Raw genomic sequence first — 27,518 nt, forward strand, 5'->3', positions numbered from 1 at the left:
CACCTCCGCCAGCCTGGCCCTCTCCTGTTCCAGCACCCGAAACACAGGTAACAGCTGCTGGTAGGGCATACCTGGACACCGCACACACGCACACACACACACACACACACACACACACACACACACACACACAACAAAGGAACACAAGGCAAAGAGGAATACACATGCTGTCTTAAGCATCTTCCCTGAACTGGGACTAAGACTTGCATTGTATGTTACCTGGCTTAAGATTAGCGATGCTGCCAGCTAGCACAGGTGGGGGTAAGCATCGCTTTGCACACAGCACAGCTCCTTCATCCTATGTCAAATAACAGGGCACTAACACACACACACACGCACGCATGCTCCCACCCCCCCATACACACACTTATGGTGTGTCAACAACAATGCTGAATAATAAGAAATTGCTTATTATTCAAAATATTTTTCTGATATTTTACCAGTCATTCCATGTTTGTTAAGGCATATTGTGCAGTATTTATACGGCGTGCTTACTACATGTAAGGTTAGAAGAGTAAGGAATGGACATGTGGAACTGTCTATGTTTCCTTGGAGTTAACAAGTAAAATAGTAAAACTTTATTTAAATCTAAACCCAGTAAGACAGGTTGTGTCCTTAGAAAAGGTGGAGCAGGTGTGTTACCTCCCGCAGGTGCAGCAGGTCGTGGATGGATTCCAGGCTGGCCAGTTCAGCCCTGCACTGCGCCACCTCCCTGAGGCATTCCTCCAACCGCTCCTCCCGCTCGCCACCCTGGAGCCGCAGGTCCGTGCTCTCCTTCCTTAGGACCTCCACCTCCCTGGCGGCCGCCTCCGCCTCGCCCAGGTGACGCCGGAGATCCGCGTTCCAGTGGAGCGCCTCCTTCAGGAGGGAGCGGGCCGTGGCGGCTGGCGTGGTCAGAGCTGGCACGCGCGCCGGGTCCTTCTTCGGCTCCCTGGAAGAAAATAACTTCCTGAGATGTTTATCTTGAAGGACCTGGTTTCTCATAGTCTGGACTGCACTGACCTAATAATTCTCCTCCTCTCGTCTCCTTCGTGTTCTAACTGTAAACACTTCTTCTCTAGTTCAGCTTTTTCTTTGTCACACTGGACCAAGCTCTTCTTCACTTGGGCCTCGCGGTCCGTCAACTGAGGGAAAAAGAAAAAACAGCTACAACGGCGCAGTCCACCCTGACACTGCATCACTGCGTCGCGTTATGAGGGATTTTGGTAGGGGATTCAAGGCTGCACCCACATTTCTGATCTCGTCAGACAAGCTCACTTTTAACTCCTGTAGGGCTTCTGTCCGTTTCGTTGCTACCTGGATTGCTTCGTCTCTGTGATGTGCGACACTTTCGAAAGAAACATTATTGCTAGTAGCTGAAAAATAATGTTTCTGAATGAAAGCTCAGTTTTTAATTCTGTTTCTCCTGCCAGGCACAACTGTTGTGAACTACCTCAAGGAAATGTATTGAACACCTTTTTTTCACTCTTCCAACTTACAATCCATGTGTGTGTGTGTGTGTGTATGTGTATATATATATATATACACACACACACACACACACACACACACACACACACACACACACACATACACATCTGAAACATAGATCTGTTTAGTTCTATGTTTCAGTGTTAGAATTAATTGCAGTATTACTTCTTTCTTTCTTTTTCACCAAACTATCCGTCTATCTATCTATATTCAGACATTTTACCAGTAGACATTGTCAGTCAGATTTCATGCTCGAAGCACGTCACTGGGACTACCTGCAGGTCTGTTTATCTACGACAGCCTTTAACCCTTTCAGCTCCTCCTTTAACTGACCCACCGACGTGTTCCTCACGGCCAGAGATCCGTGTGTCTCCTTCAGATGCATGTCCACATCTCTGTATTGCAGGAAACATGTGCGCTTGAGAGAATTGGAAATAATCAAATACACATATCTAACTAACATTTGCTCTCTACAACCCTGACCTGTGTGACAGCCTTAGAGTCTCGACCTCCTCCTTCATCGCAGCCACACTGGATGTTTCGGGTCCACGCGTGGAGCCTAACCCACACACCTAGCAAAGACAGCTTTTATATACACAGCAGGAGAATGGGGAAAAAATATCTCACGTTCAGAAGTGGCTCTTGGAACAGGAGAGTACTTTGGTTTTGGAGCCAGCCAGCTCAAGGTGTAGAGCCTCTAACTGGCTAATGAGACCTCTGTTTTCCAGCATAAGAGATGCTTTCTCTTCCTCCAAGGTGCCGGGTTTCCTCCTCAGCTGAGCGGTTTTTATCTCCAACTCCTTTTGGCTAAGGGTCCGAACCTGATGTGCCTGTCAAGAAAAAAACATACCCAATCAGCTCACTCCTAAGGCCAGATGATAATGTGTAGTGCAGTGGTGCACTGTACTTGGCTGTGGAACCACAGACATAATAGGATTTGAATGCAAAAGTTTTTTTTTTTTTAATCATCTTGCCAGTACCGTCTGTGTGTACTGGTACTCACTCAAGTCACTCTCCACTTGGTGGTACTACTGGACACGACTTTGTCCCGGCTGTGCATCAATCCCCCTACGTAGCCTTGGTTTTTAACATACCTGTTTAGAGCCAAGGCATCCTTGAGGCTCCGGGTCCGAGGTGGCCGAGCGAATATCAGCTCTGGAGTCCGTGTGGCCTACACTATAACACGCTCTACGCTCAGCACTCATGTCCAGGCGGTTATTTCGGTCGTTTAGAGGCATCGTGGCCAATTAGTTGGACTGCCTGGTGAAACAAATATCCGCTAGCTAGACAGAAATACAGCCAGAACCACGAAAGTCATAAGCAGCGCTAGCTATCCTAGTTACCTAGGTAACCTAAGATAACTAACGTTTCTTTAACGTTCATTTACTAACGTTAGCTAGTAAGATGCCGTTCAAGACGAATTTAAATATTTCAAAAACAACAGTAATAAACACGTTACATTGAGCAGACGCTCTTATCCAGATCGCTTTGTCATTTACTACGTGACTTTGTTAGCTACAGTAAAGAAGCAGCTAACTTACTCCAAGTGTGAGTTTATAACTATTAGCAAGGTTAGCTAACACTAGGCGCTTACATTTTACTGAACATTTTACACCGGTTAGCCTAACTAATGGAAAGACAACATGAGTCACTCTATAAATCTACATTAAGTTGTTATTTTCACTGTAAAATGCGGGTGTTTATTTTAAGTAAGCAAAAAAGGCAGGTTGATAATTCAGCACATTTGAGGGAAATATTGTTAGCTATCTTAGCTAGATCGAGCTTTAACTAGTGTTTAAAGTACAGGCTACGATCGATGAGGACCTCACACACCATTCAGATGATTTGTGATAATATTAAATATTAGATGTGGCTGATTAGACATGAGTCGACTTTATTTCTGTTAACTCTTTGGTTACTTTTTAAAAGTCAGCCTACGACATCTTGGTTGTTTGTGCGGTCAGGTTAATACATGGGATTATATGGCTTCTGTATTTTCTTTTACATTTTGAGTTTTGATGGTCATTTGTGAACTGTAGCTAAATTCTTAATACATTCTTGTCTGAAAATATGCTTGTAGACATGGCTTTAAAAGTCTTGCCTGCTGTCATCCTCCATCACCAATTTACACCCGCTCTCATAGCACTCACTCACCTCCGTTGTTTTGAGAAGCTGGGAGGTGGCGAAGGCTTTGTTCGGTTACTCGCTTTGTTTTATCTTTGGAAAGGATATTTAATAATATCTGAAATAAGCAGCTAAAATAAGCACACATTTTTGTTTGACTGCTACAGAAAATTTAACTGAGCAAATATTTACTGATTACAATGAGTTAAGCTTATATAAAAATTAAATCTATAAATTTAAATTGCCAACCCGAGCCAGAAAAACGTTACATAATTAAAACTTTCTCTCTCTGTAAAAATACATGGTATCTAGTAGCTATATTTATTTGATTCCTGTCACAACCTTGGACAATGCCTGTTATAAAGGATTAGAATCATTTAGAGCAAGTGTATTTACATTGTGAACAACAGAACAAAAAAAAAACTGCAATAATCCCTGAACTGAATGACTATATGATCACAGTGTTGACCTCTTAGGTTACTCAAACTGAGCTGGAATAAACTGAAATCTATTGAATATATTAACATTTAAAAATGGGATTAATTACATATATGGCATCCCTTATTTTGAAAGCAGCAATTGTTGTAAACCACATGACAGCATTCTGTCTTTCTGAGGATTCAGGGCTGCCATATTCAGAGTGTAATCATTCAGTTTATTATAACCTATAACAGCAAAGCAAAAGACCACATCAGAGAAATGTGCAACCATACACATTTTATTCTGTTAAGTACAATGAATGTAAACCACCACTTACTTCCAGTGCTGAGTTCAAAGTCACCGTCTAACCATCATTTAAGACAGAAAGAGAAAAGAGCATTTTTTTGGTTTTCTACAAAGATTGAAGCAACACCAAGTAAACAGTATAACTTATACAAAAATGTCCACATGCAAATAAACTGCATCAAGTCCATCAATCCAATCCGCAACGACGTAGCTCTGAAGAGAAACAGGTATGACGTAACTTCAGACAAAACAAGTCGACCTTGTTTGCAGCCAAAATAGACCCCCCCCCCCCCCCCAAAGGCCCTTAAAAAGAGTCCAGATGTCAACATGGAGGGAAGGAGAGAACAATGTACCTAAAGACTGGGATAAAAGAACATCTACGATTCAGGCTTGTCCCTGGTCCCTGCGTCAGTGATGTGTCTCCAGCTCCACTATGGTCCACTCTCCCTGGGGAGAGGCAGCGTCCTCCGGAGAGAAACTGGTCACAGTGATGCTCGTGGTCGAATCCTCCAGGGGAGAGATAAGCTCCGCCCACCTCTTGAAGTTCTCCTTCTCCGGAGGTGGTGCGTCCCGCTTGTCTGCACAGTCCCGGCACAAGGACAGGGTCTGCTTGATCAGGTACTGGGCGAGATTCAAGTCCTCGGGGACCGAGCTGATGATGCCCAGGCTGGACTCCTGGTCTGTGAGGAGCTGTCGGAGTAAGCTCCAGTCCCGCTCCGCAAACTTGCTGCTCTCGTCTTCCACACCCTCCACCTCCTCGATTTCCCTCCCTGCTTCGTCTTGGCACCCGACGTTGGCCCCGCCCACATCCAAGCTTTGCTCATACGCCTCTCCCACGTCCATCTCGTATATGGGGGACAGCACTTTAGACAGGCGGCGGTCACGTGTGCAGCTTTGATCCAATCTGTCACAACCATCAAAGTCCCCTAAAAGCAATTGACAATACTGCACAATGACCATGTGTTTGTGGCCACACATTTTTTGGGCTTTTCTTTTTTTTTCATTTTCTTTAACAACATACATAAAGGAAAGCAAAAAAAAACAAACATTTTTTTAAACATGCATTGTGTGGTGTGTTTTCAGACTGGAGTTTCACCCCTAGTGCAACTGTGTCCTTCAGAATCTAGGTAACAGGCTGCTTAAAACTGGCTCAAAATAGCCCAGTACTATATATAGCCTAATCACGGATATAAGGCCTAATGACTCATATTTGTACAAGGTTTTCTTACTTTGTCTTCCCCCACAGTCATTTAATCAAGACTTGAAGTGATTAAATGACTTGTGGCTTGCAGTTGTGCAGATAAACTGGGCCAAAGACCTGCGCTGAACAGGTCTGGACTCAGATGAGGAGACACAGCTGCCGTAACGGTGATGCACAGAGAGAAGAAGCCTGTGTGGAATGTGTCTCTTTTATCCACAGCCTCTCAAACAAAAACAAACTGAGAAAAAACAAAACAAAAAACAACCTTGCTTTTGCTAGCGTCTGTGTGCATGACTCAGTTTCGTTCAGACACGTGACGATATCACTGTAATCCAGATCTGTGCAAAATTGATCAATGTCTTTAGGTCTATATAACCACAAAGAAACAGAATCCAGTAGCGCAACTTGTGGGTGGTGCATTTTTTTTTTTTACATTAGATGCACACTAACAGTTGTCTACTTCTTTAGTTACACTCCCAGTTACTGCAGATATGAGAAGCATGCTGGCAAAAGACTACTGACCATTCAATGTGTTTATTTGGCTATCCGTGCGCCTGTGGCGGTACTAACTGTAAGCAAACCAGCTCATCGGAGGCTGTAATTAAAACAAGAGTGTGAACAAAAAGAGAGACATGTCAGGACCGTTTTTCTGAAAACAAAACACAGACTATACAGATAAACCTACAGATACTACACACTACTGAAGAAAGAAAAAGGCACACCTGCAGTTTATGACAACAGTTTCCTACTAACAGCAACGTGCTGTAATGGAAATAAGCCAAAGGAAATACACAAATGAACAAAAACCCACAAACACAGAACCAAATGAACATTGATGGCAGGTTAAAATAAACACAAAACAACAATGACAGCCAGAGTCAGCATGCAAGAGTTCCTGGCTTGGTCTACAGATGATCGGAACCACGGAGAGTCGCTATGGCGACAGTAGGCCACTCAGGCTGGCACAGGAGTTATCAAAGAAAGTCACGGAATGATTTCTGCTAGACCTTCCGGTGTGTTTGTATGTATGGGGTGTGTGTGTGTGTGTGTGTGTGTGTGTGTGTGTGTATACACATGTATGGGGGTGTGTGTGTGTGCGCGCACGCGTGCGCATGTGTAATTTTTATATTACACACACACACACACACACACACACACACACACACACACACACGTAATTTAGTTTAGAGGAATGAATGCTTGTATTTTGCATAAACATGTCAAATAAATATACAAAAATAATTTAATAGAATGGCTTTGCAATGTCTTGAAATTAATCGCTTTATGCATCACACCAAAGAAACAAAAAACAGAGCCTAAAAACATGAAATAATCGCATGCCTTACTGGAAAGGCCTCGTGTCAACGCGCAGTGGCGCAACTACTGCTGATGACGCAGATGACCTCCCTCATTTACACCCAAGATGTCCAAAAACTGCTTCTTCATCATATCGTTGCTGTTTGTAAACGCTCTGAGGGCACCACAGCGTGAAGGTAGCTTGGTTGTCAAAGTGACCGGCATCTGACTAGAGAACTTTTCAGATAGCACGACACCTCGATGTTTGGCGGAAAGTAAAGAACCAGGAACATTCTAACATGTGTAGGACTCTGGCGTAGCTGCAGCAGATGAAAGCCTCCTACAGAGTTATCTTCTAACTACGCTGAATTTTCGAGCAGATGATTGTGTTTTTGCAAAGGAGACTGGCAATTCTATGCACAGCCGTTGTCATGGTTGCAGGGTGTGGGTGGAGCATTTGTGGGCTGGCGCCCACAGAGGGTGTAGCTCTTATATTATACATTACCTGCTGTGGACAGGGCAGGGTGCGGAGGGGAGGTGGCGCTTACCTGCGGCTCAGGTAAGTCCAGCCGCAGGTCTGCCCTCCTGCTGTCCGCGTGCTGGGACGGCGTGCTGCCGTAACGCTCAGCCAGCCGTAGGTTCAGGTGACAGGGCCGGTCCTGGGAGGAAGCCTCGCTCGTGTGCGCGTCCGGGTGGGCGGTGCCAGGCTCATCGCACGCATGGCCCTCCTTCTGAGATCCCTGGCCCTCCGGGAAGAAAGCTGCAGGTTTAGGCCCCGCCCCCTGGAGGTCACGGGCGGGCTCCTCGTCCGAGGGGGAGCGCGGGCAGCTGGCCCGGTGCAGGGGGTCCTGAGCACTTCCCTCTTCGGACCCCAGCTCCTCGCACTCGTCCACGGAGAGCAGGACGGACCGGCGGAACCCGGAAGCGGCCGTGTAATCCCGAGGCTCGTTCTCTTGGTCGACGCCGTCCTCGAACGCCGGGTTGATGATGCCCTGGAACTGGAGTGACGGTTCAGCCTGAGGGGGCACGATGCCACCAGGAAGGACCTCCACTTCAGACCTCTCGTCCTCGGAGTCCTCCTCCTCCTCCTCCTCCTCGTCTTCCTCCTCGGAGGAGAGGAGCTTCGCATCCGTCGCCGCGGCATCCGTCGCCACGGCATCCCCCTCCCCTTTTGCTGGAGCCCCGTCCTGCCTCAGCCAGGACGGCGGCCTGCGCCTCGCCGCCTCCTCCTCGCTGGTAGTCTCCGCCTCCCGGCCCCGGAGCCGCACCTCCACGCGCAGCCCGGCTCCGCCCTCGCCCATCTTCAGCTCCTCGGGCGTGCTGGTGTCACTGCTGCTCCTCCCTAGGAAGTCCGGGCAGCGCATAGTCCCGCACTTGGACGCGCCGCGCTCGTGGGAGCAGCAGTCATCATCCTGCGAGCCCCCCGCGTCGTAGTCCTCTGAGCGGGGCTTGATGTCGTCCGAGGACGTGGTGGCGCTGACGCTCTCTGACTCGGGGCTGGCCTGGGCGTGGACGCTGCCCCACGTCTCCTCCAGGGGAGTATCCGTGCTGCCCAAGCTGCCCAAGCTGCCGGGCGTGTCTGGGGGGAGGTCCGGAGGGAGGTCCTGGTCTCGCGGCGGGCCCGGCGATCCGACGGCCTGAGCGGCTCCAGAGCCGAGACAAGCAGAAGGAGCATGTCCGGGCGTGGCTCGGCTCGCTGTCCCCGCGGTCCCCTCGCTCACGCCAGTCTGCTCTGCCGCCTTCGCTGCACTGCTGCGCTTAACTGGGGGATCGCTGCTTTTGTTAGCGGTGGAACACTCCCTGGAGGACTGCGCCACAGTCTTGATCACAGCATTGGGCTGGTCTGAGTAGGCTGCTCCGGCAGGAAGTGTGTCGCTCTCGTTTTGAGGTGACCTCACTTTCTGCCCTGTCACCTGATCCTTTATTTCCTCGGTGGTGTCGTTTGCCTGCTGGGTTGCCATTTTGGAGGAATTGTGTTTGGGGTTTGCGGTGTTCTGAGTCTCCTTGACCGGTGTGGCTGACTTTCTGGACCCCATGGGCGAGGGGTGCTTGGATGGGCTCACAGACTTGCCGGGACATTTTGCGGCTGGAGTTTCCGGAGGCTTCTGCTTAAGGCTGGCTTTGTTTGCAGCGGCGGGAGGTGGTTTAGGAGACGCCGGCGTGGGTTTTGCTGCTTTGGTGTTCTGTTTGGATTCTGCGCTGGGTTTGGCTGGTTTCTTGGCACCATCTTTTGGCTCCTCTTTTCTGGGAGACGCAGGCTTCCTGGAACTCAGGCCGGAGCTCAGTCTAGATGAAGCTATTCGCATACGCACACACATCAAGGTGATAATCATCATCATCAACAACAACAACAACATAATACACACATACACAAACAACCCCCAAAAAGTCCCATCGCGGCATCCCGAGCACCTCACAGAGGTGTGGTCCTACCGTGGGTCTGAGGAGGGGTCGCCCCAGGCAGGCCTCTCTTCAGCTCTGTACGGGTCACTGCAGGGCTACCGAGGCCCGCTCTGTTACCCGCCGTGGTCCTGGTCCTACTCGCCTTGTGTGTGGGGCTGGGAAAGACATGGGCGACAGGCACAGAAAGACAGGGAAGTTAACCATACATCTCTGCACGAATGGAGGAAAAAAAAAAAAAAAAGTCAAAAGCTAGAGTCAGAAGAAGTCAGAAATAGTGCACTAAACATTCTGCAATTCAGATCCATCAACAGCAGGGGGAGCCATGTCCCTTTAAAGGTCTAAAGCTACGTTTAGCTGTGCTCACCTGTTAGTCTTGTCTGTGTTGGGTTTCTGGACAGTTTTGGTCAGTGGGGATTTTGTTGTTGACTTGGTTTGGGATTTTGGCCTGAGAGCTAGAAATCAGAGAGAGAGAAGCTTATTAGGTTTTAAACAGTTCATATCAATTGTAACTATGGGAACCATAACTTATGTTTATATCTTTTTGGCAGGACCATTTACAAAATCCTGTTTTATAACTTACAAAGTGCTATTTCAGGAAGAGTGTACAAAAGTACACTACTACATCCCAGCAGCACCAAAATAATGACACCGATTGACATGCTTTCCAACACTAACACCACTGTGCTGGTTATATGGGAGAACGTTAATCAACGTCAGCGCAAGTCAGACGAGGCATCGTGCTAAATCCTACTCTTCTCGTCAGAGAATCTCACACGCCCGTACGCACACGGCCGTGAACTCTGCAGAAAAAGACGCAGCGGCCGAGAGAAGAGAACACAGAGTTATACACCCTCCCACAGTTCAGTTTAGCCGTTCACACCCATTCCAACTTTTGCTCCGTTTTCATGTTCTGCCCTTGGCATTCTCTCTCCTTTTACAGCCGTTATTTATCTGCTTTCTCTTGGGACGGGGAGTGACTGACGCTCTTTTCACTGAGAATGACCATTACTGGTCTCCCCCCCCCCCCAGATGGGGTGTGGAACATGTCACACCCCATCTGGTGCTGGGCTGAGTCCCAGCTACTCCATCTTCTGTCGCACAAACGTTCACTCTTCCCCTGCTAACGAGCGTGACCCAAGTCGGCCTCCCTCCTGCCTCTCTCTCTGCCAACACAGCACACACTGCCAGCCAGCTGTACCCCCCAGGGGCCCCGGGAGGTTTCTAGGGTAACGTTTAGGTGCTGGCACAAGTCCCTGGCACAGTGGGTGGGCATTTCCGATGGGCGACGGCTGTGGGTGTGATCAGACCTGCAGAGGCAACATGGCCGCTGTTCCGTGGACTGCTCGTGCTGCTGTCTGGGGAGGCGCTGCCCGACGTGGAGGGCGTGGTCTGAGCCCGGGGGGCGTTCCCAATGCTGCTGGAGGGCGTGGTCTGAGCCCGGGGGGCATTCACAGGGCTGTTGCAGTGGGGGCCCTGAGTCAAGTCCTTCCCTGATGTTGCAGCCTTGGTGGGTTTCCCCGCCGACCCACCCGACCCGGCGGTGGAGGCCCTGGGCCGGGCCCCCAGTACGGGCCTCTTGTCCGCCGTTGCTTTACCCGGGGCTGAGCTCCGAGGTCCGTTAGCGAAGGAGTCTTCCCTCCGGGTCACAGAGTCTGCGCTACCGTTCACGACGGCTTTATTGGCGGATGGCGATTTCCTGTTGGTTGCGCCAGCAGCCGGCCTAGCCTTGCTGCAGGGCTGTGGCTCATTGCTGGGGGGTTTGGTCTTCGTGGCAGAGGGTGCGTGTGCCGTCGGACCCAGACCGTCAGACTTCATGGTGCCCGACGCAGCTGCAGGGTTTCCACCGGGGGGTCGCAGGGGCCGAGGGACCTTAGCGGGCTGGAGAGCAGGAGGGCTGTCACACGGAGACGATAAACTGGGAGGACATTTCCCAGACCTCTGCGAGAAAAGAGACAGACAGAAAGAAAAAGAAAGAAGGGAAACACAAAGGAATGAAAAACAAAGTGAACAAAAGTGATCGTCTTTAGGGTGCTGGAAGACCTAGTCAAATCTGTAAACAACTGCAACAGAGCCTTGTGATTGTTGTTTCTTTGCAGATCCGTAAACAATGTGTTTAGTTCACAGCCTGGGTCAATGTTACTACTTCTCAGGTCTTTGTATAGATCACAGCAACGGGCAGGTCTATCTGGAGCTCTGTAAGTGGACAGATTGGCAATCTCTGTCAAATAAAGGAATCCTGGACGCCAATAACTGGCCAGCAGAGACATGCGGCGAGGTAGAAGGAGAAAAGGACCAGTCTGCCTCAAACATCTTCCTGTGAGCGCCAGAGAGGTTGCCGTAACTATAGACACCCCCCACCCACCAGTAGTGCACCGATAGCTCTGCCCTGGTCCGTTTGTTCAGCATTTATATTGAAGGGGATGTTCTCTCATCATGACACACACAGCAGGCGGACAGGAGGAGGAAGAGGAGGCGGGGTTACCTGAGAGCTGCTGAGGACAGGCTTTTTACTGAGCCTCCGGCAGTCGCCTGTATCTAGAGTTGCTTTCATTAGGGAGACAGAAAAGAACATGCACATAAGACATCAATATTACACACACCCACACCCACACACACACACCCACACACACCAGTTAGCAGCAGTTAGACGAACTAACTTGATGGCTTTTCCCAAAGCCCATGATTATAACTGGAATGGTTCTGGACGGCCCGTCCCGTGTGCTGGCAACGCCTCTCCCTTTCATTGTCTAGAGGCTGAAGAGTTCAGCTCCCATGGCAGAGACTCACGGTCACGAACAGAAACACTGCACCACAGCCAAGCCCCCACGCACCATGCCTGTGCGTGTGGGCACGCGTGCATTTGTGATGGTGTATTCTGCCTGCATGCCAACATATATTTAGGAGCTACTCTGCTGGTCTCCCACTGCAAGTTCCACAGTGTGTAGGAGCAGCGGGCAGAGGAACTCAATACAATACAAAAAGCATCATCCATTTACTGATGCCTTGAAGCATGAGCTGGTCTGGTTGAAGCCCTCTTCACACAAACCAAACGACGGCTGGCCTTACGGATACCTCCACGAAACCACGACAGGCTGCGGTAGAAATGTGAATGAGAGAGCAGTGACACACACACACACACACAGACACACAGACACACACACACACACACACACACACACACACACACACACACACACACACACACCGCAGCCAGCCGGCACACATGAATGGCCTTTAGACAGCCATGAGAGAGAGACATGCTATCTAGCAGCGTCTATTTTAGAGGCTGATGGAGAGATAGCACTTCATCGTGACTACAGAACCCACAGACGTGCGTGCGCGCACACACACACACACACACACACCCGCAGCCAGCCGGCACACATGAATGGCCTTTAGACAGCCATGAGAGAGAGACATGCTATCTAGCAGCGTCTATTTTAGAGGCTGATGGAGAGATAGCACTTCATCGTGACTACAGAACCCACAGACGTGCGTGCGCGCGCGCGCGCACACACACACACGCACACACACACACACACACACACACACACACACACACACACACACACACACACACACACACACACACTCTCTCTGCAGGCTTTCTATTCCAAGCTGAATAGGAAAAAAGCCAATGCCTCTCTTTCACTGCTCTTCCCCTTCTCTTCTCTCTATCAATCATCCTTCACTCCATTAACCCGTCTTCTCATATGTCTCTCCTCTCTTCCCCTCTGCTCCTCTCCCCTCATCTCTCCTCTCCCCTCCTCACCTGTGAGGATGCGTTCCCGGTGTCTGGGCGGTAGCGTTTGCCATCCTCGCGTGTGCCGCACTGCAAATAAGGACTGTAGCAGAAATGTCCAGAGCTTGGCGTGCAGGAGCCGCACCTCGCGTCCGAACGGCTTCGCCGCGGCCAGGGAGGGTGTGGGAGAGACAGAGAGTGAAAGAGAAAAGACAGAGTGTGTGTGTGAGAGAGAGAGAGAGAGAGAGAGAGAGAGAGAGAGAGAGAGAGAGAGAGAGACGCGAGAGAGAGAGAGAGAGAGAGGGAAGGAGGATGAGGGAGGGGAGAGAAATAACAGCATGAAAACAGGAATGAACGTGCAGCTGCTTCAGAGGCTGGTCGCCGTGGCAACCCGCCCTTGCTCCCGTCCCCGCGCCCCTCCCAGAATCCCCCAGAGCTGCAGTGCTGGTGACGTCACTGGCCGAGCCCCGCCTGTGCCCTCGCGTCCACGGCTGGAGGTCTGGGTTAAAAGGCCCACTGCCCGCTTTTGTCTGCTGCTCTCTGTGTCGTTTCTCTTTCCCGCCGTTCTGAGAGTCTTGCGGTCACACCCGAAATGTCTCAGGGGCCTCCTCAGGCTAATCCACTACACTGTTCCCCCAGGGAGGGGGAGGGGAGAGGAAGAGGGGAGCCTCTGGTAAGGGCTTATTCACCACGGCTGTTCCTGTTAGTAGCGTCACTTTACTGTAGTCTAGTTCCGGCCTCAACCAGAGCTTAACTCCCAGGATCCGAAGAAAACACTCTCGGCTTGTACCATCACCCTAGAAACTCTAATCCATTTCAGAGTTCGCAACATCCCTCAGCATTTATAACATGATGGAGTCTCGTTTTCCTTTAACAGCTCCCATTCCGCACAGGCACCAATGAGGGGAAACATTCAAATTTAAGCCTAAACAAAATTATTTCTTCTTTTGTTTTAGAGCCTATGCTCCCACTCAGAGAGGTCAAGCTGCGTAAGAGGGACTCTAACAGGATTAACTTTAGTTACTATTCAATACACGCTTCTCATTGACTTGCAGTTTCATTGTTTACCTCCATGTCCTCCTGCTCCTGATTGGCTGCTTCTGCTGGCAGTAAGTCCGAGTGGCCGCCCAGCTGGTCAACGGCTGTGAAGAGCTCACAGCAGTTCTCCACGGTAACGCCCTCCCGCACAGCGACACACAACTTCCTCAGAAGGGTAGGGTCACGTGTGAACTCCTCCCTCTAAGAAACCCAACCACACCACGGTTACAGATGTGTGTGTGTGTTGCTGCGTATCTACAGATCTACTGGAGGTACGTGTGTGTGTGTGTGTGTGTGCGCCTCAGTGTTCAAATCCTCTCCCTCTAGAGCCCATCAGTCAGACATGAGATTCTACCCTATATAAGTTGTGAAAGGCAGTCACATGTATAACTCAGAGTAGGTATGTACATGCAAAACATCATTTGTGTGCATGGGGATGATATTGTGTGTGTGTGTGTGTGTGTGTGTGTGTGTGTGTGTGTGTGTGTGTGTGTGTGTGTGTATACCCTGCGGAGGCTGTGGAAGGCAGAGGTGTGTATGACCCGGGGCAGGTGTGTGACGATGGTTTTCAGACACTCTTCCTGCAGTTCGGTGGCCAGACTGAGGTTCTGTTTGGCCCACTTCACCTCTGGCAAACTGCCAATGAGCTGTTCAGTGCCACATAGCACAGTCACCACATTCTGCACCGTCTGCAACACACACACACACACACACACACACACAGTCACCTCATTCTGTTTGCAACAGAGCATCAGAACAGCTCAAAGAACAGTCGTGAGACGAGAACAGCTCCCAGGACTGTGTGGATCTCTGAGAGCGGTTCTGTCCTCCAAGAATATTTCTGTGCCGTCTCACTTAATCTGGACACACACATCTCACACTCCTACCCACGGCAGAGACAGCCTGAAAACATCAGACACACATGCACACCCTCCTTTCTGTCACATACACACACACCCTTTTTCTCTCTTCTAGCGAACACACACTCCTGTATGTCTTGGGTAAGTAAAGGCTGCGTGTAATGACCATGATAACATGAGTGGACACTTCCTGACATAATCCCATCTCCTCCACATCACTGCTTCTGAGGCATGAAGCAGACTGACAACAGCTCACACGGGTCTGACAGAGGAACCGTGTGTGCGTGTGTGAGTGTGTGGGAAGCAGCCAGGCTGTGACTGGAAAGGTCAGGTGCTGTCCGTTTTCCAGCTGCACGGACATCCACAAACTGCATTAGAGCCCGTAATGACTGTGTGCACGGCAAGGCCTCTAACTGGCAACAGCAAAAAAGGACACAGCTTGGCCTGGTCACGTGGACGACAGACCGGCCTGCTAATGACTTCCTGTCCTGTGGGTGGAAAAAAAAGACAAAGAGTGGACACTGGACAAGCTTGTTTGTGAGAGAGACAAACCAGGGCTTTGGTGACGGCGCTCAGACAGTTCCTCTGCAGCTCAGGAGGAAGGAGAGCGAAGCTTCTCTCTGACCAGCACTTCACAAAATGCTCAGCCACCCACCTGCAAACACACACACACACACGAATCGACAGATTTCATTGGGTTTGATAGAACCACCTCACACCTCTGTCCGGTGTGACCATGGTCTTACTTGGGTCCTGCTTAGACACTGTGTTTTTATTCCCACTCAGTTTTAGATCCGATTTCTCTCCCAATTTATCGTCCCATTACCCTCGTTCTAGTTGAATTATATTCACACTGTTTTAGAATTTAGCTCATAAATACTTGAAAAATACTTGGATATGAAAGGGATTTACATTCTACTAAATGCTGCTCCTGCACAGTGTTGTTGCAATGGTGAACCAGAGAAAGGCAACTGATCTGCCTCACATGCTCCAATCACAGCTCTGTGGTTGTCTCCAAGGTAACGGTCCATCAGCCAATGAGCAGTTGGGGAAAAAAATGTTATGGCACAAACAGCAGCTCCACTGAGACTTCTCTGTCCATTCATACAGCACGAGGTGTTTTTATTTCTCTCTTGTTCCATTAATAAAAAGAGAGGGAGAGAGTCCAAGCTGAGTCAGCTGTAGGTAGCCTACTACCTCATCTAAGAGCTCCATTAAACTCCTGACATGAGAGAGAAGACAAGAAGCAGTACTGAGTGCAGTGATGAAGATGACGACAGTGATGATGATGGTACTGTGAGCGTTGTGATGAAGATGGTATTCAAGCACAGTGTGTTTATAAACTCTCCCGCCCCTGCGTCCTGCGCTATACCGCTCCATTGGTTCTTGTGAACACCGTTCTGCTGGTCTAGGACCAGCTGTGGAGCAGGGCCAAGGCCAGAGCAAGTGTACCATCAGACCATCTCAGCTGTTCTGAGATCAGCTCAAAGAGCAGGACAAACTATTTAAACTAAGCTTTAGGATCTAAGTATAGTTCATAATACTGCAACTCTTTGGTTTGACACACACACACACACACACACACTTAACTGAACATGAGCGCACACACACACACACACACACACACACACACACACACACACACACACACATTAAAGGAAAACTGACCTACTTTAAGGCTTCTTGGAGATGGCTTGCTGCAGTATCACGTAACAGTGCAGTGCCACAGAATCCAACAGCGGTATTATACAGGTCAGTGACACCAGAACAAAACCTGTTCTACACAGTATCCACACCAGTGAGCAGAAAGCCATCACGTACACAACCACCATTGGGCTGCGGCTTGGACGAAGCATCATCCCCATTCCTTTAACTGGTTTTGCCATAGCGTGAATCTACAATGCTTTAATGGTTCATCTAAAAACTAGGAGCAGATACAGAGGAATGCAATACTAGGGATCCACCAATATTTTGTCGGGCCAAAATAATTGTCTGATATTAAAGTTTCAGGGACTTATTCATAAGCATCACTGGAAGCCCTGTCAATACATGACATGAATCATATGAACCAATAAAGCAAGCGCTGTCTAAATTACTGTAGTTTGATTCTTATGTTGGACTTCAAAACTGGTACAGGTGGCGGATAGAAAGGCCTGAGCAGCATATGATTCATCTTCCATCAGGCCTCTAATATCTCTAATAATAACAATTTTGGAATTTTTTGCCTCCAAAATATACTAACCAGTAAGCATAAAGCATGAGCATGTCCACATTCCCACTCCAACCCAGCGGGTTCACCTGCACTAGGTGTTCAGGCTTCTGACTGGTTTGGTTCAGAAGTGTTGGGCGGGGTTGAGACACGCTGGTCTAACCCACAATATGAGCAAGTCCACACAGTTTCACTCTGTCTGAACTCTGCACAGAGGTAAATCCTGCAGGACGCAGTGCCGAGATGAACCAGGTTCCCTGTAGAAACACCAAACCGACAGAGCCGTAGTCCATCCAGCCGGGCCAACGGGAATCAACAGTTACTGTGCCTCTCGGCGACATTTCTAGGAGCGCAGACTCACCGGACGCAGGAGCTGTACAGAGATTCCAGCCTTATGGAGTGGCTGATGGCGAGACACTCGAGAACAGACTTCTGAACCCCCTCAACAGGCTGCAAGGAGAAGAAAAGACGCATTGCAGCTCAAACTTGTTAAATTTGTGCCCCCCTTCCTCCCGTGCTTCTCCTGCAAAGAGTCTGCTAGGGCATGCCATGATGCAAAAACAAACAGGCTGGGACTAACAGGGGGCGCTGTGGAGTGGCAGCTTCTGCCTGCGCATTCAGCTACATCTAAACACCACGTAGATGCTAAAGTAACAAGGGACTGATGTACTCTAGATGTATGGCTCCATCAGAGTCAGTCAGCATTAGCGAAGGTGTCCAAACTGCTGTTCTAACCACGGCCGCAGTGCTGGTGTCATAATGGCTTGGGTTTTGAAAACCAGCCAACGTGCCCAGTACGTTCCCAGAGTTATCCCAGCTGACTCCAAGCCAGATCTCTCCCAGCGGTGCACGACTGGGGTCCGAACCTCGGCCTGCTAAAGCAAAAAAGGAGTGATGAGGAGGGGAGGTCCCGCACGTGGTACCGAGGGGAGCGAAAATGAGGAGAGATAAGAGGGGACCGGGGGGGGGGGGGGGGGGGCATGAAAGAGAAAAGAGGAGAGAATATGATGACAGAGGAACAGAGCGGGTGAGACAGCGGAAAAGTTAGCAGGGCCGCCTTCAGCTGAACGCAGAGAACACGGCGCTCAAACGCAAACCGGCAACAACGCTCACTTTACAGAGAGTTAAAACCTGAGACTGGCAACACAGATAAGACACACGCAGGTCCGCATCCCGAGTAGAGCTAACTCCACTGAGAAGCAGGAGGGACCAAAGCAGACCCGTTTGGATCAATGCATGAAGAATTCTAAACATGAACTGTGTCCAGACCCGTGTCTGGACCCAGGACAGAAAGCGTGCCTATGCAGAGACAGACGGAGCTCGGGTTCTGCAGTGCTTGTCAGAGATACCAAGAGACAGAGACAGAGACAGAGACAGAGAGAGAGAGAGAGAGAGAGAGAATCACGCATTGCAGTTCCTCCAGGAGACAAGCGAACAAAACTACAACAGCACAGGACGTGTCAGGAATTTGGAGATTGGTTCACTTTTTCTTTTTTTTTCTTTTTTGCACAGCAAACCAAACTTGTCAAACTTGAGATGAGGGACGTACAAGAGACTGTACAGCAGCAAGACGACAGAGAAGGCGAACCAAGACCAGCGCACGCGCGACGACAAGTGAGGAAAAAAGATGACAAGAAACAGCACAACAGTTAACGGCAATAACCGAAGATGACGCGTCACCCATATATACGACACATGACATGACTAACAGTGCGTGGCCATCCGAGTCAGTCTGGACCACCAGTTCAGACCCAGAATATGAGCAGACTGTAGGGGTCTTACAGGATGGTTTCAGTTAGACACAGACCTCTAGCAAGGTGCCACTGCCAGCCAGGATTTTTAGGTTTCAAATTCAACACTCCAAACTTTGAATCTTAATAAGCGAGAGAGCCGTTCTGGGTCTTCAGTACTCTGACACTTAAACTCGCACGTCACATTGCGAGGGAGGATTCCAGCGGCCGGGATTTGCACGTTTTTGTCGGGCCAATGTGCACAGTCGTGGCAGACCAGGAGGAGGTGCCGGACACGTCACTGCAAGGAACACGGAGGAGAACGCTCCTCGGAGCTCACCTTCGGGAAGAATCGGCAGTAATCTCTGGTCAGGACCATCTCTGCCACATCCTTCAGTCCGTCCAGACCCAGCATGTCTGCCGCCAACACCGCCTGACTGAGGTGAACACGGGATATGTCACACGTCTGACATGCGATTTCTGACATCACAAGTTACTTGACATGTGGCATCATCGACGTCATCAAAGGTGCCATCGCTGATGCTGAAGGTGAAGGGTGGGTGGGGTGGGTGGGTGTCTGACTGTACCTCACATTAGTTCCTGGTGGGAGATCCAGCACGGCACCATAAATGAAATACAGAAGAATTTCCATCTCATCTGGGCCCAGTCTGAAATGTACGTGTGTAATAACACACACACACACACACACACAAAAAATCCTATAGTGAACATGCAGTCATTCTATCAGTTCTTTGTAGAAGGTGTTCGTGTAAAATCCTGTTAACATCCCGTTAACATTTTCTCTCAACAGCATTTTTCTACATATGCTTGAAAGATAATTCCCGTTAGTATTCAGGTTTGTAAATGCCTTAAAAAATGAATAAAAAATGAAAAACCCAAACTAAAATGAAGCCAAGCCTGGTTGTGAATTAAATTAGAACACAACGTCTTGGTTGAGGAGAACTTTAAGTGAGCTCATATGGGGTTTTGGAACTACCAGATCATCCAGGCACGCTGGCCTGGTATTTAACTCCTACACACCACCGCGGAGGTTTTATGCCTCAACAGACAGAAGTGTTTTCAATCACAAGCGTGTCTTTTGTTGAATATGCGGGAACAACACTGTCCCACCACTTATTTTACATTTAAAGACTGCACATGCTAGGACTCATGACAAGGAGGAAGGTCCTGTCTGCTGTCTGTGTCTGTGCGGCCATTTGCACAAACAGCACAAAACAGATGACAGTATATTAAAACGATCTGAAATTTACTGAATGGTAGCGTGCTGAAATACTCCCTCTCTCACGCTGTCTCTGGCATTTGAAACCTCATGCACACACACACGCGCGCGTGCACGCGCACACACGCACGCAGACAGATGGAGAGAGAGAGATCTGTTTGTCCGCTTTACAAAACAGACTAGTGCATGAATAATTTATGACCAGTAAGCTGCACTGAGATTCGACCAGACCAGGTTTAGTTACCAAACACCAACTGGAATGCAGAAATATGAGAACATGCTAACCAGCAGGAAAGGGGAGGAAGGCTGGGCTCCTTACAGCGCCCCCTAGAGGCCACGCAGCTGCTATTACACTGGGCTGCTCAGGACCAGATGTGCTGCTATTGTTTTACACAGTCTAAACATCCAGTCCCAACTGTGGCATTAAAAACCTTCCCTCAGAAAACTATGATTAGATTTACATGTGGGCCTTGTTCTCAGTGCTCGTGGGAGGGTCAGTTGTTTGCACCGACACTAAAGCTGTGTGGGGGGTGTCGTGTTTTTTGTGGCATTTTTCCCATAAAATGTTTTGGAGCGATTGTTTTCCTAGTGTAGTGTCTGATTCAGTAGGACTCAGTTTAGGAGCATGAAGCACAGGGAGTGCCTGTGATAGGGGGTGGGGTTTATTTACATACCCCTGTAGGGTGATGCACTGGTGTGAGCTCTCCATCCAACTGCCGCACAGCATAGCTCGGAAGTACTGAGAGCGAGCACAAAGGATGGACCTGGAGGAGAGACGCACGCGCACACACACACACACAGAGAGAGAGAGAGAGAAAGGTCAGATTGATCCGTCACACTCAATTCACATTACATTTGTGAATCAGCCCCTGGAGTGACAGCAGTGTGTAAGTGCATCCTGGTTAGTGACTGACAGGCCGACCAGCTAAAAGACTCTAGCTCCTCTCTCAGTGCAGAACGGTTATAAAACACTGAAGAACAACCTGCTTTTTCTTCTGCCCAACAGGCAGAACTGGACGGCCATCCTGACACAGCTGAGGGGCGCGGCTGTCAGTCCTGCGCATTTTTAGATCTTGCCTGATTACACACTTCCATTCTCCTCTGCTTTCCTTCTCACCTCCTCTTAGTCATATTTGATCTAAAAATAAACGTATTTTTGGCTGCCTATTTTTGTGTGTGTGTGTGTGTGTGTGTGTGTGTGCGCACACAGGGTAAATTACAGCCCTCGGGAGGAATGATTGCCTGAAAACAGATTAAACAAATAATAAAAAACCTTCTTACAGCAGGTGGTTTGTGACGGATGCCGGGGGGAAAATTTCTATAACATTCTATAACCTCCGCAAGACATATTTGATTCTGTAATCTCGTTATTCCTGAGCAAACAATGTGCAAATGTGATCATGCAGAATTAATTCCACTGCAGAATCCACTGCAGCAGTGCAGACACCCAGAGTCAGAGTCGCACTCTAACCCAGAGTCAAACTCGCCCAAAAGAGTCAGAGTCAAACTCTGATTCAGGTAATTCACACAGTGCTGCACATCGTGCACATTAAAAATTAAAAGTCTAATAGTTTGCGTATTCTTCAGCCTCTTCAGGGAAAGAAACCTGTGTGTGTGTGTGTGTGTGTGTGTGTGGTGGATTGTGGTACGAGTGTGTGGGAGGTCATGCAGGCATTAGCTCTGGTTGAGAAGTACGGCGTTTGTTTCCACGTGCGCCTCCACACACACACACACACACACACACACACACACCCCCTCAGTGCCCCCATGACAGGAGCTCAGAGAGGAGATCAGCAGAGAAGAGAGAGGAAGAGAGGAGGTGCTCTCAGAAGAACCCTGTTGCCATAGTTACGCACAGGACATAACGTCGGTAACCTCTGCAGTGCTTCACATTATTGAGTATGCAGCAGGATAATGTCAAGAAGACAAGGCAGCGCAAGTTAAACGACAGCGCAGCACAGTCCGTACCGATAACCGTCCGGATGAAAACACCGTAAGGGAACAGGAATTACAGCCAAGCCGCTCAGTCTGAAATGGTGAAGGAGTTTAAGACTCCTGGAATGTGACGGGGAGGCCCCGCCCCCACCTGGGAGGTTACCTGTGAGCAGAGAAGACTCGGTCCCCCACCTGGATGCTGATGTCAGTCGCTTCACCTCTTTCATACAAGGCCAAAAGGTCAGCACCGAGGCCAGAGGCTGGCTCTAAGGGCAGAGTGTCTGGGGAGGCGGAGCACGCAGAGAAAGAGAGAGAGAGAGAGAAGGAGGACAAACAGAGAGAAGGATGAACAAAAAGAGAGAGAGAGAGCATTACGAATAAATGGCTTGAGCACTTGAACAGCAGGAATGATAAAAACGTCTATATTCGCAGACATTCCTAAGCCTGCTGTGGGCGTGTGCAGCAGACAGCACAACTGACCGAGCTACGGCTGTTAGCAGCCGGTGGTTAGCAGAGACGCTAGCTGCCGCATTCATTAGGGATTGTGAAGACGGCAGTAAACGTTCAGACTTTCCTGGAGATCACGAGACCTCGATAATTACACCCTGCCGCTGTGGAAATCCTCCCTCGTCCCACCTGGATCCGAGCTGACGTGTGGCTCCTCCTCCTCCACCTCCGCCAGAGAGCCGTTGAGGAGGGCCGAGTTGCCCTCCGCTCCACTAGCGGCACCGTTCATCTTCCCGGGACGCTGGTCCTCTGTGTACACTCTCCTGTGGTGTCAGAAGTATTAGAGGAGACCTGTTCAGCAAGGGTTTGCCAGCCCTGTAGAACTGCACGCAGAGAGGAGCAGGTAGCAGGAGGACAGGGTGCTCCTGAAAAGGAGGAACTCAGGAGCTCGGAGCCCCTGCCACTACTGCAGGAGGTCGCTGGAGGTTTCATCGTAAACTACATTCACAAACTCACTCGAGTTAAAAGACATGAGGTTCGTTAAAGCCCCTTGACCCCATCCTCCTGCTATCTGCTCCTCTCTGCGTGGTCATTAAAGGTAAAGACACAAGGTTCATTAAATGATAAACACAGGAGGTTCAATAAAAATAAAGACATGAAGTTTATTAAATGATAAGGACAAATTTCATTCAATCATTAAGTAAAAGATACAAGGCTCATTAAATGGTAAAGACATGAGACTCATTAAAAGATGTGCGATTTATTAGAGGTAAAAGCCGTTAAAGGTAGAGCTTTATTAAAGTGACATCCTTCGGAAGTGTGTTCTTATGCATCATTCCGTTTTGTTTTTTTTTAACCAGCGTCATGTCCCACCCACATTACGCAGCTGCACTCTGATCCCACGATACAACGCATATCGTGACAGGAAACTGCTGATACGACATACCCACAATTCCCTGCAGCTTCTGTTTCTGTGACAGCTTTACAGTCACAGGACTGAATGCTCAACCCTACAGAAATGGATCGAACAGGAAGCCCCTTGACAAGTAACCAATCAGCACTCAGTCAACCGCAGTCTGGCTGGAGTTTTCAAAACACTGCTTTCTCACAACAACCCAAAATCATCTTGGAACTTTGAAGGAAAAAATCAAGACAACGGTTTTAAAGTATCATGATTCACCATGATTTAACAACAAATTTAGTCTCAGGGCAGGTAAAACATGAAATGCTTGGCGCTCTGTGTGTGTGTTCTGCATCGTAGCTGTGCAAGCTCACCGTGGGCCGTCTCCAAGGTGATGTTATTTTAAGGAGTGTTCAGGGACACAGAGCAATGTTTCAGGAACAACACACACAGTAACAGAGGCAGAAAGATCGTGTGTGTGTGTGTGTGTGTGTGTATGTGAGAGAGAGAGAGAGAGAAAGACTATCAGAGGTTTGGTTACAAAGTACAGGGGTAGGCAATGTGTTTAACATTGCAGCAATTTTCACCTCAAATGTGACATTTGATGCATCACATTTTGTTCTAACAACACTGTAACACTTGAAGTTCAACTACAGTGTCAAGTGTTTTAATACAGTATCCATAAGCTTGTAAATTGTTATAAACTACTAAGGAAGGACTTCCAACACTCCGCACGTTCTCAATAGCACTAATTATATATATCACACACACACACAATCTAGTGGAAAGATCTACCACACTATCCAGCCCCTAACATACCGAGACATGTGTCGAGGGCCTCAGAGACAAACCAGTGCACGCACATATATGAAGACAGGGGACAGGCGAGAGACACAGGAGAGATGAACACACGAATGTAGGAGAGAAGGCCGTGTGTAGCAATGACTGGTGTAAACACAATCGCCATCAGGAGGAAAGACCTCCCCACCCCACACCAGCAGGAACCCTGTACCGTGCTTGGTAAACCCATCGTGACCGGTAAACAGGACTCTTTTGTGCTCGTGGCAAATTCATCACAGCTCCAGATTTTGCTGAAGGGAAACCACAGAAAAAACTGAACGCGGAAAACCCTACTGCTGACACGGCGCCCTCGTTTGGTCATCCAGTGACAATGCAGGAGAAAACAGACAGGCCTATTTAGGCAGCTGCTGAACCTTCTGAGGTCATTTTTACATTTTCATGCAACCTTTCGGATAAACTTTGTCTGCTATTCTTAACTTAGATTTTTTTAATTATTATTTCTGTGTGACAAATTTGAGACTTACAGTAAAATGCGCTACATAAATATGGACCGTTTTCAAATCAGTTGAAATAAATAAAAGAAACACGATGCCTGAGTGCGTCGTGCGGACGAGACATATTGCGATACATACCGGATGAGCTCTTTGAGAGCCGTGGAGTCCGCCCCCTGCAGGTGGATGACGGAAGCAGCCGATGCGGCGCCCCGGAGCAGGTGGGGAGCCCGGGCCAGGAGAACCGCCCTGTGCACTGGGAGGCGAAGCCCGGAACTCCCACACAGGGTCACGTCCACCTCCTGCTCATCCTGCAGCAGTCTGAAACACGCGGGACACGAACCCTTTATGTATGCAAGTCTACGCCGTACGTATGTGTGTTTTGTGGTCCGCTTGCTATCGGTGCATTCTAGATTATTGTAAATACTGCAGTACCCGATTTCTACTCATGGATCAGTGAAATCGGTCAGTAAAGTGTCAGTCAGTCTGCCTGTCTACCAACGGTGATGCAACGGCCCAGGTGTTGAAAACAGGTCGCCATGACTTAAAAAGCATCGGACCATCTCTGCGTCACTAAATTGAACACGCTGCATCAAATTCAGAAACACGACTCCCATTTCATGCCCCGTTCAACACACACACGCCTCACGTTTTAGAGAGCGAGAGTACTACGCAGTACAACAACGCGCGTGAGCGAAGCCTCATCCGCTTCACGTCGCACTGACGCGTCCATCTGCGCGCGGGCCGATGAGACTTCTCTGAGCAGAAGGTACTGTGACCGCTGCCGTGGAAACCGCCGCCCGCGCGCCCCTGTCTCCACAGTGACGGGCAAGTGGGTCAAGTGGAACTCGAGCGTGACCCACCACGCTCCCAAAGTTACTCCAGTTACGCACGCTCCGAGGTTCGCGAAGGAGCGCGCGTACGCTCATTTCATTGCACACATGACGGTATATGACGCATACATACTAATACATAGTTACATGTGTTATGGTTTATTTTCCTAATCATGTCCGAGATTAAACTGTAAGATATTCATATATGAACATAAGGCGACCCAATTCAAAAGCCCAAGAAAAAAATCCTAGTTGCATTATTAAGATCTGACGCATGGGTCTGATTCAGTAGCCTTTACTGCAGGCATCAAGGTGAAGTCCAGCTAACAGGTACCAGATCGCGCACCTGTTCAGGTCTGCAGATAGCGCCGTCGCGAGGCGCGCCCGTAGGGTGGACTTGCATTTGCGCTCTTTGGCTCGGAGCTCTCGCGCCGCCTCCGCGGAGAGCATCGCCGCCTACCGTACCGCACGCGGCGACGCGGGAGCTCTTACGGCATCTCGTGGGTTCTGCTGAGGAACAGGGGACAAAAAAACACGAGTCGTGCTTGCTTTGCTTTTTAATATTTCTCAAACCAAAAGATGTCAAACTCACTGCCGCATTTGGATACGACGCCGTTTACGCATTTGCAAACCCACAGCCCGATTATGCTGAAATTAATGCTCAAATACTCACATTTATGATGAGCGAAAGCTGCCACGGAAGGAAAACCAGCTAGAGCTGTAACCCGATCGGTTTCACGCATGGACTGTAGCTGCAGGACAGAAAAACAAAGGTCGAAACTTTGCTTGGTAACGTTACCTTTGGGAAAGGCCCCGTGCCACTGCTGACGAACCCGGCAGCGCCAGCTCTCCCAGACTACAGCTCCAGTGCAGTGAAGGAGGAGACTGGGCGTGTTGCACCGCGATCTCCACACTACTGCTGCTGACAAACCTTCGTTACACGCGGAGATGCTAGCGTCGGCGGTCTTTAAACCACACAGCGGTTGCACTTTTAAAAATCACGGCGAAAGGTGCACGTTACTGTCGCTTCCATCGCGCAAACGCGTCTGCTTTCACCTCTGCGTGCGGAACACAAAGCGCTGACCTGCAAGACACGTGGACACGACTCGGCGCTTCCTTCCACATCGAGCACGGCGTCCTCATGGCTGGAGATCTGCGCCTGAACTAAAATCTCGCTATGTGTCAAATACTATCTTAGTGACCCTTAATAAAAAAAAAATTCCCACTGTAGCATTGCTCTATAATAACCCAGGAAAGGACGATCCACATGAGTGGCCTGTAATTTTGATTTCTAAGACAGCGCTGGAAGCCACTGGACTTGTAATGAAGAGCACTGCCCTCTTGTGGTCATATTTGTTAACTACACAACACGTATAGTGGCCTGCAATTGATTTTACTCATGAACCACATTTTATTTAATTTTTTTAAATGGAAACAACCACTTTGTAACTACACACAGTAGTTGCTTTATTAGGTAACCATGTATTATAGATGTGTATTTTATAGGTGTACAATTACAGTATCCCATCTATGTGAATACACAATAGTTCCTTAGAAGGTGTCTAGTCTCTTCACCAATGGTCCGTTTCTGACCACAGGACCACTGATTAGATGTTATGTGGGTGCCGGACAATTTTCAACGCTACAGTGACATCAGCATGGGAGTGGGGTAGCCATGCGTGTTGAGCTGGCACAGGAAATGGCTGGGCTGAGATTGGTCTACTACCCAATCCTGTGCTGAGATGGGAAAAGGAGCAGTGTTCGAGGATAGCAAACACCAACTGTGCTCAGTAAAAGATGAGCTGTGTACTATATACCTACAGGAGGTGTTTCTAGGAAAAAAATCCATGTATTTACTCGGGAATCAGATTTGATGTGTCCTTTTAAGTTAGTCAGTTGATGATAAGGGACTCTACTAGTTAATAACACTGAAGTGTTTTGGGGTCAAGTCAATAAAAATAGATGGCTAGCACTTACAACATCGCAATGAGAGTGACGTGAGTGTGACGTGAGTGTGACGTGAGTGGCTGGTCTTTCCATCCCAACACTTTTTAAAAGTGAAGCTGAATGA

The 27,518-nt window shown here is 49.0% G+C and overlaps 1 protein-coding gene across 10 annotated transcripts; it reads right to left on the reverse strand.

Annotated features, from left to right (window-relative positions):
- Positions 1–4,296: 4,296 nt before the first annotated feature.
- On the reverse strand, positions 4,297–27,461 carry btbd8 (BTB domain containing 8). 10 transcript variants are annotated; one of them, XR_014124644.1, is made up of 20 exons: positions 26,121–27,461; positions 25,794–25,957; positions 24,756–24,935; positions 22,611–22,744; positions 22,138–22,255; positions 20,714–20,803; positions 19,387–19,467; positions 19,140–19,236; positions 17,431–17,519; positions 15,413–15,515; positions 14,507–14,689; positions 14,031–14,201; positions 12,993–13,122; positions 11,703–11,764; positions 10,528–11,158; positions 9,585–9,672; positions 9,251–9,375; positions 7,323–9,113; positions 5,550–6,116; positions 5,107–5,246 (listed from the first exon to the last, which is right to left on the reverse strand). XR_014124644.1 is itself a non-coding variant. In XM_081718224.1 (20 exons), exons 2-19 carry the CDS (start codon positions 25,895–25,897, stop codon positions 6,064–6,066), a joined length of 4,230 nt encoding a protein of 1,409 aa, XP_081574350.1. In that variant the 5' UTR covers positions 25,898–25,957; positions 26,121–27,461; the 3' UTR covers positions 5,108–5,246; positions 6,044–6,063. The 10 variants fall into 10 exon arrangements, 9 of the variants coding, with proteins under 9 accessions (XP_035379822.1, XP_035379820.1, XP_035379821.1 ...); XM_081718224.1 differs by having other exon boundaries at positions 5,108–5,246; positions 6,044–6,116; XM_081718223.1 differs by having other exon boundaries at positions 5,144–5,759; positions 6,044–6,116.
- Between the last annotated feature and the right edge of the window lie 57 nt (positions 27,462–27,518).

Source organism: Electrophorus electricus, chromosome 7, assembly GCF_041902795.1.
Source record: "Electrophorus electricus isolate QZ-2024a chromosome 7, ASM4190279v1, whole genome shotgun sequence".
NCBI classification, from domain to species: domain Eukaryota; kingdom Metazoa; phylum Chordata; class Actinopteri; order Gymnotiformes; family Gymnotidae; genus Electrophorus; species Electrophorus electricus.